The 11131-nt window shown below is 34.1% G+C and overlaps 2 protein-coding genes across 2 annotated transcripts; one reads left to right on the plus strand and one right to left on the minus strand.

Annotated features, from left to right (window-relative positions):
• Positions 1 to 1344: 1344 nt before the first annotated feature.
• On the minus strand, positions 1345 to 2259 carry LOC310650023 (olfactory receptor 14C36-like; the record flags this gene model as incomplete). Its single annotated transcript, XM_083378858.1, has 1 exon — positions 1345 to 2259. The coding sequence occupies one exon, from the start codon at positions 2257 to 2259 to the stop codon at positions 1345 to 1347; it is 915 nt and encodes a 304-aa protein (XP_083234984.1).
• Positions 2260 to 6278: 4019 nt separating this feature from the next.
• On the plus strand, positions 6279 to 7370 carry LOC310650024 (olfactory receptor 14A16-like; the record flags this gene model as incomplete). The annotated part of the gene is made up of 1 exon (XM_083378859.1): positions 6279 to 7370. One exon carries the CDS (start codon positions 6279 to 6281, stop codon positions 7368 to 7370), a length of 1092 nt encoding a protein of 363 aa, XP_083234985.1.
• Positions 7371 to 11131: the final 3761 nt, after the last annotated feature.

Consider the following 11131-nt stretch of genomic DNA (forward strand, 5'->3'; position numbering starts at 1 on the left):
GTCCCACCAGTAACCGTGCTGCTGTTATCATGTTCAACATCAAGTTAGTTTCTTTAACATCACAATCTACCACAATACCCAATAAAAAAAATTGCAGAGAAAACTTTATCTTTCTCTTAAAAATCTTTTGAATGTTCCACCAAATTTTAATCCAAAAAGCTTTTATATTTCTACAAGTCCACCACATGTGAAAATAGGTAGCTTCTAAACTACCACACCTCCAACAAAAAGACATAATTTTATGAAAACAATCCGTAGGGATTGACTTAAATTAAATTTTTATAAGTTTGATATATATATTGAAAGAAAGCTCTAAGGTAGTTTTGTATTTGTAAAATGAGTTTGTAAATGCATGCTTTTTCTCCTTTTATGTAATGTTGAATAAATACCAAAGTTTTTAAAATATTAATGATCAAATTTGAAAATAAAAGAAGAAAAAGATTTCACTCCATGAGGATAAACTTGAGGCAGAGAGTTAATTCCAATGAGCTAATTGGAGTTAATTGGATTTTTATTGGTGTGATATATATAATTGAATGAAAGCTTTAATGTAATTTTGTGTTTTGAATTCTGGATTTCAAATGAAAGGTTTTCCCCCTTTATATCCAATATTTGACTAATGTTTAAAATTTGTAAAATATCAAAACTAGAAAAAGTGTTTTCTCCCATTGGGGTTAAAAAAATAATATAATATAGGGAATTCTTTTAATATAAATTATGACAGTTTGTAAAGATTAATGAGTAAATAGAAGTATATACTATTCCCCAGAGCAAGGAAAAGCAGAAATGATCAAATCAACTCTTTTATCCAAAGAAGAAAATATATTTAATTTTGTTTCTATGTGGAAAGTGCTTCCAGATTTTGTGCTTCAAATGAAAAAAAAAACTTTAATTTTATTTCTATAGAAATGGCTAGTATATATTGTTGTCTAAAAGTAAAAAGTTGAAGTTGTAATGTTGTTATCTTCTACTGTGCTAAAGAGAGTTGGAAGTTGGTGCCTTTTTCTTTCCTTTTCCCCTTTTACACCATATTTTCTCTGTTTTTCTTTTTGTCTCCCTCTAGTTTTCTATTACTTTTTAAAATTTATACTCAGAAAAGCCTTTTATGTTGCAGACAAACTTCGTCCACCATTTGAGAACAAGGCACAATTGATTCTATTAATGATGAGTAATATTCTCTGTTGGATTTTAATTTTAAGAAGAAAAAATGAATGGGGAGAAATTCAGCATCATTCAATGATCTTGGCAAAAATTCTGTAACTTTTGGATTAGCAATTACAGTTTCCATTAAAAGACAATATGATGTAAGGGAAAAAAGATAGAAAAGGTCTTCAAAATGAATTGTCACAATCTCCACAATTTAGAAAGCACAGATTTGATATTCTTATTTCTTATGCTGTAGATGATTGGATTGAATAGGGGTGGGAGTAAAGAATATAAGGCAGTTAATGCTAAATCTAAGTAAGATGGAGTGTCAGAGGGAGATCGCAAATAGGCCAAGCACCCTGTTATCAGAAACATGGAAAAAACTATAAGGTGGGGAAGACAAGTGGAAAAGGTTTTCTGCCTTCCTTTTTCAGAAGGAATTCTCAATACCGCCTTGAAGATCATAGTGTAGGAGACAATGATAAAAATAAAGCAGCCAAACCCTGCAGTGATACTAGCCACAAGGAATCCAATTTCAATTACACTGAAACCAAAGCAGGATAACTTTAACAATTGTGGAATTTCACAAAAAAATTGGTTGACAACATTAGAACAGAAAGGGGTAGAAAAGGTACCAGTGGTATGCAAAATTCCATAGAACAGACCAGTAACCCCCACCAGAATCATTATTTCAGTGCAAGCTTTCCAATTCATCACCATCTCATAGTGCAGTGGATAACAAATAGCAACATACCGATCATATGCCATGACAGTCAGGAGGGAGAAATCAGCACATTCAAAACAGGCAAAGATAAAGACTTGAGCAACACAACCCAAGTAAGAGATGTGTCTGGTGTTCATGACGGAATTTATCATGGATTTGGGGATGATGACTGAAACAATGCCCAGGTCCTGCACAGCCAAATTCATTAGAAACAAGTGCATGGGGGTATGCAATTGATTATCTAAAGCTACTGCAGAAATGATTAGAAGATTTGCTGTTATAGTTGCCAGATATAATGCAAAGAACAAGAAGAAATGTAGAATCTGCAGATGTCGATCTTTGGAGAATTCCAGGAGCAGAAAGTAAGACTCGGTGCTTTGATTCTCCATTCTTAAGTTAAGATGAAGATGAATGCCACAACTGCAAGCAATTTGGGATGAGAGAAATAACAAGTAGAAAACATCCACAACTTTACCTCTCTAATTAATCTAATCAGTGCAATCTGCACATATTTCAATCCATTACTGATAAAAGAACGTATTAACCACTCCCATTGACCTCTCCACATCTTAATCATATTCCTTGTATAGGGTTTATACTAAAACAAACTGTCAAAAATACTCTCCGTTATAGAACTATACTTAGGTCTTTGGCTAACGAGTTTCTCAGCACCCTTAAGGCTGAAATATTAAGGAAAAATTGAGAAGGGTTATGTACATGGTGCTTTGATCTCCTGGAGGAAAGGCAGGATACAAATTTAACAACTAAAACCATAATATAAAATGATATAATATTTTTTGAGGGAAGGGGCTTTTCAATTGCTTCAGTTTCTCAATCTCTTCCACACACACCCATCACATGCAAGAATAAATGAAGCATAATGGTTTTGTCAGTTGCTCTGGGAGTTTTGGCTGAAGAATAATGTTATAATAGAGCACTAGGTTATAATTTCATTTAAATTATCTTCCCAATATTGAAATTATATAAATGAATCTAATTCCATTAAATCATGCATATTTCAATAAATTCCAATTTATCCCAGAAAAAAAGAAATAGTTTTTCTATCAAATATTCAAATCCCTTACTATTTTTCTGCACAAAATTATTGTTTCTTCTGTTGCATGCTCTTTAGACTTAGCATTGATTCAGTAATGGGGAAATATTACCCAACTCTTGTTCTGTCATGTAAAGATGTATCATCAGTGGGAAAATTTATATTTGACAAGCTTAATAAATTTTTGCTATCCCTCCAGACTTAATTATACAGCACAAGACTATAGAATCAAAGAGACAAAATATTATATGGCAAATATTATTATGTATCTTCAAAAATGAATTGAAAAAATATGTGTGAAAAATGTTCTAGAACAGGTCTTGTCACTTGAAGTTTTGTTTCATGTGTATTTTTTAACTAAGATTCCATCTTCCATCATAGTCATCCAAACTACTGCCTATGTAGTGACATAAGTGGGGATCATCATTTAATTATACAGTGTGAAGAAGCACTTTTATACATGAAATCTGGGTTATCTGTCCATTTAACAGAATGCCTTAAATCGTTAACCTTTCCATGATATTATTTGCTGAGAATGAGATTACTATGTGGTATGCAAAACGGGGCTGCATCAACAATTAGATTAGGGACCCCTAACATTTTTGGGCACAAAGGCATATTTGAAATTATGCCTACTTACCTATAAAGTTCTTGCTTCTCCTCCTTTTATCTTCTAGAGTATCTCTTATTTTCCACCATATTTATCTTCTAAAAATGCTTATGGATTCTAATATATTACCGTATTTTCCAGCGTATAAGATGACTTTTTAACCCATGAAAATCTTCTCAAAAGTCAGGGGTCGTCTTATACGCTGGGTGCTGAAACTTTAGGGACAGAGCTGGCTGGAAAACCTGGAGCAGATCTCCCATTTTGTCTGCGCAGGGAAAGCGGGACCAATTGGAGAAGAAGCTGCAGTCTGTGATTTTTTACAGGCTGGGGTCTGGGCATCTTTCCTTCTAAAGTTGAAGAGCAGCTGTAGTCTATCCCAACTTGAAAGGCAGGTGGGGAATGCAGCAGTCAGAGCAGCTGCTAAGCTCTAAGGACACATTTGACTCAGGAACTGGGCGGGCTGGCTGGAAAACCTGGAGCGGATCTCCCATTTGGTCTTTTTTTTTTTTTAAAAAAAAATCCCATTTATATCCCGCCCTTCTCCGAAGACTCAGGGTGGCTTACAATTTGAAGCACAAATCAATGTGTTTAGCAATAGCCTTCATTCTATGTATATGCCTGCTTATTAGGGCTTTTGCCCCCCCCCCAAGCAGCATTATTACAAAGTCAGGTTATTGCCCCCAACAATCTGGGTCCTCATTTTACCTACCTCGGAAGGATGGAAGGCTGAGTCAACCTTGAGCCTGGTGGGATGCGAACCTGCACTAATTGCAGGCAGCTGGTTTTACTTAAGGCTCTGCGCAGGGAAAGCTTTAGAGTGAATTAGGAAAAGTTTAATCCACTTACACTGTTTTATGTTTACATGTTTGATGACAAACAGCCTTATGTTTATAAGTAACAGTTTTCCTACTAAGTATTTGAATTTGAATTTGCATGTCATAAGCATTTGAATTAAAATTACCATATTAAAATCAAATCTGATGTTTTTTAATTTTTATTTGGTGTGCATTGGAAGAGGGGTAGTCTTATACGGTAGTCTTATACAAACCCTATAATTTAACAGGAAATGTAGGGGGTCGTCTTATATGCCCAGTCGTCTTATATGCCGGAAAATACGGTAGAGACGTCTGAATGTATTGAGTTAGAATGAAACTTTAGCCATTTGTTTACTGCAATTATATTTACTAGTAGCATTTCCCCCCTACGAATTCCATACAGAACTGCATATGTTAAGGTTTCTTAATGAAAATAATGGTTAAATTAGGCAACCTTTAGAAATGCAACAAAGTATACAAGATTTGCAAGACCCTCATTTTAGCCTTATAAAAATGGGATGGACATTGGAAATCCATTAGTATGCTCAATTCTGGGTGCTGCCCAGCATCAGTGAGCTCTTGTGCATCTACATTTCCTTAACAATAAAAAGAAAAACAATTTTTTTGGCAATGAAGTTGAAGAATTGCATCAGACTTACAATTGTTCACTTACGCATAGATACATTTGGCATTGCCTTATTATTTCCCCACGGAAGTGATTTTGAAAACATGAGGAAGCTTTGGCTAATGATCTGTATTTATTGGGGTTTATCTGCCATTCCAGCTTTATCAATTCTGATGTGAAAGTTAGCTTTAGAATTCAGATTCTGAAGATGATTGATGACAGTTAGAAAAAACCAAAACTTTCCTCCTTTTTGTTTTAACTGTGGTCTATTAGTGCTGAGGTACTATGCTTGGAAAAATAGGAGGAAATCTCTGGATGCCATTCAGGTAGTCATCATATCTTCTGTCTCTCACTCCTGCTCAAAATCATTATGGAGTCACAAATGTGAAAACTTAATCTGCAATAAGCAGTTAAGGGGAATGAGACAGATAACAGAATTATAAAGTCTGAAGAGAAGAAGAAACAGAAATGGAAGACATCAGGTATATATTCATTATACTCTGTTGAGTAAAAGCTGAAGGGAAACATGGATAAGTTGAAATTTGTCAATCATTTGCTGTGTATCAGTTTGATGAAAGTTTAGGAGAAATCAAACCTTATTTTTCTCCTTTAAAACTTTCTGTTACTTCTTTATTCTACTGCTTTGAATGTTTTTTTAAATGTTTATTTTTTTCCAGCAGCATCTTTTCCCTTCTTACTTATTTAATGAAATTTAAAACTCTGAACTTTAAAGGTGTATTTGAGATTCTGCATCTCAGTTATTTTTGATCTTTACTGCAGTTAGGCTATTTTAGTTTGCCCATTCACATGTTGGCACAGATTACCAAGGCTGGAGAAAATAGTTTGTTTCCTAGGAAGATCAGAGGTTTGGTTAAATTTGTGTTGTGAAAATTCTGTTAAAGATGGCATTTGCTCTGCATAAAAACTGAACACATTTATAAGATCTGTTTTGAGGGAGATTCGCTTTAGGAAAGGCAAGATGAGAGATAAGTTTAAATCTGAGACATAAATGGAAAAGAAAATTCTCACACATAATAGAGAGAAGAAAGGTACGTTCAGTGCTGGTATACATATATTAATTTCAATATAACATTACCTACATCTTAAAACTATCTTGTAAAAGAATAAATCATATTAGAAAGAACTACAGAGGCTGTGAAATACCATTATAACTGTTGCAATATAAGTCATTAGTACTTTTAGGAAGAAAAAGAACTCATAATTGTAACATAAACTTATGTATAATTTATATTTCATTTTCCTATAGGACATGTTATAATGTCATGCCTAATAGAACAAACATAATGGGTTTTGTTCTTCTGGGATTTCCTGGAAGTCAGGAGCTACACATCACTCTCTTCTTAATAATGTATCTTTTTGATATGGTGGGAAATCTTCTCATTATTGTTTTAATAGCAATCAATAAATATCTACATACACCAATGTACTTTTTTCTAATCAATTTATCTATTGGTGATCTTGCTATCACTACCTCAATTATACCCAAATCTATAGTTAATGCCTTTGTGAACTCCAAATGGATTTCATATTTTGAATGTGTGACACAATTGTTTTTCTATGTTTCTTTCCTATCATCAAATTTCTTCATTCTCACGGCCATGGCCTATGACAGATACATTGCCATCTGCCATCCACTGCACTTCACGTTCATAATGAAGTGGTCCACTTGTATGCAAATGGCTGGAGGGGCCTGGGTAGTTGGATTTCTGCATGCAGCTCTACACACAGGAAATATTTTTTCAATGCCTTTCTGCTCCAACATCATCAATCAGTTCTTCTGTGAAGTTCCACAATTAATCAAGCTCTTTTGTCCTGGGTCTTACCTTGGTGAAACCTGGATACTTATCTTTAGTTCAGGCTTAGAAATTGGCTGCCTTTCATTCATTATCTTGTCCTATGTGCGGATCTTTACCACGGTGCTGAGAATGCCCTCAATTGAGAAAAGAGAAAAGGCCTTCTCCACTTGCATCCCCCACCTCATTGTGGTTTCCCTATTGGTTGGCAGTAGCCTCTTGGCTCACCTGATACTACCTGCTAATTCTCCATCCAGACTGGACCAAGTGTTTACCACACTATATGCAGTTGTGCCTTCTCTAATGAATCCAATAATCTACAGCATGAGGAACAAAGATGTCATCAATCAGTTCTTTTGTGAAGTTCCACAATTAATCAAGATTTGTTCTGATTTTTACCTTAGTGAAACCTGGGTCCTTGTCTTTGGTTCAGGTTTAGGGGTTGGCTGCCTCTCATTCATTATCTTGAGCTACGTGCGGATATTTTCCACTGTCCTGAGAATGCCCTCAGCTGAGAGAAGGGAAAAAAGCCTTTTCCACTTGCATCCCTCACCTCATTGTGGTTTCTGTATTCATTGGTAGTAGCCTGTTGGCTCACCTGGTACTACCTGCAAATTCTCCATCTAGGGTGGGTGAAATATTTACTGTACTATATACTTTGGTCCCTTCACTGATGAATCCAATAATTTATAGCATGAGGAACAAAGCTGTCAAAACTGCTTTTTGGAAATTCCTTGGTTGGGGGAATCTAAGCAAGAAGTAAAAAATTAAAAAATAATAACTAAGAAATAATTTGTTCTGCCATCTAATTATGAAATTAAATATAATGACAACTTGTAAATAGATGAAGGTTCATAATCTGGGGTTTCTTTGCATAATTTATTTGTTTATGTGATTTACTCTAAATGTGATTTGTTAAATATGCAAAATTAAAATTGTATTTGTATATTAAATTGTGTTTTATTGCCATAAAGTGTGGTACCATAATGCATACAAGTAGTCCTTGACTTATGATTATTATGCAATCTGAAATTTCTGCCATTGGACATGACAGTCATAAGCTGGGGCACCAACTTGACTAACTTGATTTTATGACCGTTTTTAGCAATTTTTAAGTGAACATCATTACGAACCAATCAATACTGTTTTTTTTAAAATTAATGTGTTCGTTAACTTCCTAAAACCACAATATTCCTGAATATGGGGACTCAGACATTTGGAAACCTGAGCATTACTCTCTCTTTTTTTGTTTCTGGATGCAGCTGAAGAGAAGAACCAAACCAGCTCTTCCAGGCTGTAAAGCACAACTTAAGCAAAGCTGCTTCAGGGACCCAGGAAAACTGTGATTTTTAAAGCCTAGGAACACAATATGGTTGAAGGTAGGGGAGGAAGAAGGTAAGAATTATGACTAAGCTGAAGCCCAGCAGCCTCATTAGCATACTATTACAACTCCAGCTCAGTAAAGTGCTCTCACAGAACTTGCCACTTCATGGTTTAAGTGACTGGCCTCAAGTTCACTTCATGTGGGGACTTTCCGCCAAATGACTACATGCTCAGGGAAGGGTCCCTGAGGCATTTTTTCCTGAATGTAGCTTCTTCAATTATCAAAAGAAGGAACCAGCATCCCTTTAGTTTATATGAGTCTCCTGGGTTAGGGAAAATCCTAGAATTACCCTTCAAGAGCTTCCTATAGAGCAAAGAAGCTTGTAGGCCAAAAGCTGGGGAGTGGGGCTGCAATCAGTTCTTTGTAGAAGAAGCAGATGTTTTGGAATTTATTTTTCAAATGGACAGTAAGTTGTGTCTTTCATTTCTTAATCATTTTAAAGGACTGTTCTTGTTAAACAACAATGAAGAAGTCTGCTAAGGCAAGTTAAAATAAGGAAGTGTGGACTATTTTTTAAAACAATATTGATGGAGAAATATAAGAGCAGAAAGTTGGTTTTTAGTTTATTTTTAGTAATTTGTAGCTTGGTCTGCTCTGTGATGGGTGGCTAAAACTAAAACTTTCCAATTTTTATGATTCATGATTTGTCAAGCAATTCTTAACTGACTTACAAAAAACCTACTCTTTGACTAAAAAAGAGATAAGAAAATGGAGGAGCAAATTATTAGAGATGTATTTGAAAAATCTTTAAATAAAATAGTTTATAGATCAGCTCTGCTCCAAAGATGTTAAAAAGACTACTCAAACTACTTCAGAGATGAAAATATGTGCAGAAAATTACTAAACCACTGAGGCAATTTCAGAAGTAGCTGTCAATGCAGAGGAGTCAACTGTAATTATGGAATATAAACCTGACACCAATTTTTATTATGATGACTTAAATAGAAGACTCCAAACACAATTGAAATGAGAGCTCCAAGAAAATTTGCAACTTTCAAAAGGACATGCTTGGGACCTTTTCCTCATGGATATTAACAAAATTGAGAAATCCTTGAGAAACAGCAAAGCTTCTAACTACTTGACAAATGTTCTAGAGAAGAAAAAGATTTTATTCCATGAAGCAAAGCTGGAAGGAGTGACTTAAACTTAACGAGTCAGTTGGAATTAGTATGGATTTTCATCAGTTGGATATTTGTAATTGAAACAAAGTCTTAATCTAAAAATGTATTTTTTCTTTATATATAATGCTTAAGTAATTCCTAAAGTTTGTAAAATATTATTGAAAGTATATTTGAAAATATGCTAAGAGAAAGTTAAAGAAAAATATGTATTACCTTAAAGAAAAATCTAGAGCTTTATAAAGGATGTATACAAGAAGAAAAAAATATTCTATGAGGGTAACTTGGAGGGAATGATCTAAATTTAATGAATTAATTTGAGTTAGTTGGAATTTTATTGGTCTAAAAATGAACTTTAAAATATGTAAGCTAACAGGAAGCTTTTTTAAAAAAAGATGTATTAGAATGTTTTAATTTTAGAAATGTTTTTTAATGCTTTAAAATGGATGGAAAAATATTTTTAAGTTTAAAGAATCTGAAAGAATACATTGAATTTTGTTGATATAAATGGTGATAGTTGCTAAAGATTATTGTGCAAACAGAAAAAAAAACATTGTTTCAACAGCAAGGAAGATAAAGCAGTAATGGTTAAATTGGTTATTCTATTCAAAAAGGAGAATATATTTATGTTTTTTATTTGGATATCACTTCTGAATTTTGTGCTTGTGATGAAAAAATGAAACTTTGGTTTTGCTGATTAGATAGATTAGTTTTTATAGAAACAGCTAGTTATATACTAATACATAAAACTAAAAAGTTGAGGTTGTAATGTTATCTTGTACTGTGTTAAAAAGAGTTGGAAGTCAACACCTTTTTCTTTCTTCCCTTGTACCTCATCTTTTCTTTCCCTCTCTTTTTTCTTCCCTTAAATTCCTATGTTTATCTTTTTTGTATTTTATACATTGATAAAACAATACAAGTTATATAAGTTCACTTCATGTGGCCTCAGACATGTGGCCTGAGACTACTCAAGGAAGTTTCTTTCAGATAAAAATGTGTGTATTTGTATGTTCATGTGTGCACTCATAGCTGGTTGTCACTAATATATAGTTCCCCTGATTGATTTCAAATGGAGAGAATGAACAAAGAGGGCTTTCTTCTTAATTTTGCTTTCTAAAACAAACATTCTTTTACGGAAATTTTTTGTTGTGAGGCAAAAATATTGCTAGTCCATGGGGTCTATGACAACTCACCATAGTCAACTTGCTATGGCCAACTCACTGCAGGCCAACTTGCTGCAGGACAAGAGTTACACTAATTTCAAAGAAATTGTGAAATAAATAAATAAAGGGTGCAAAAGGAGGGACAGAATGAAATGTGAATGACAAAAATTAAAACATTTTTTAATTTATTTTAAATAATTAAATTGAATTGTTAAATTTTGCCATGGCAAGTTGTCCCACAATGAGTTAGCTGTGGCAAATTGTCTCATGGTGAGTTGATCATGATGAGTTAGCCATGGGGAGTTGGTTCTGGCAGGTTGGTCACAGAGAGTTGGCTGTAGTGGGCTGTCTCATTCTGAGTCCATGTGGGTCCACCTTGGAAAAATGGGGTTAAAAAAAACCTCACAGAAAAAAAATGATTAAGAGAGAGAGAAAAGGGGAATACTGAATGATTGAAGGTTCTGAAAACATTTCCTGGGTTGCTTCTTCTGTTTAACAGAAGAGGTCCAAATGAATCATGGAAAAAGCATGTACTAATTGCTTTGCCTAATAAAATTGTGGTTCATTAAGAGTTAATGGCTCTGGCAATATCATCTTATGTGGATAATTTCTGCTGTATCTGAGATTCTTTGCTATCTTGACCTAAGGAAGTGGTAAAATAATAAAATAAAATAATAA

This window comes from Vipera ursinii (genome assembly GCF_947247035.1).
Source record: "Vipera ursinii genome assembly, chromosome: Z".
NCBI lineage: Eukaryota > Metazoa > Chordata > Lepidosauria > Squamata > Viperidae > Vipera > Vipera ursinii.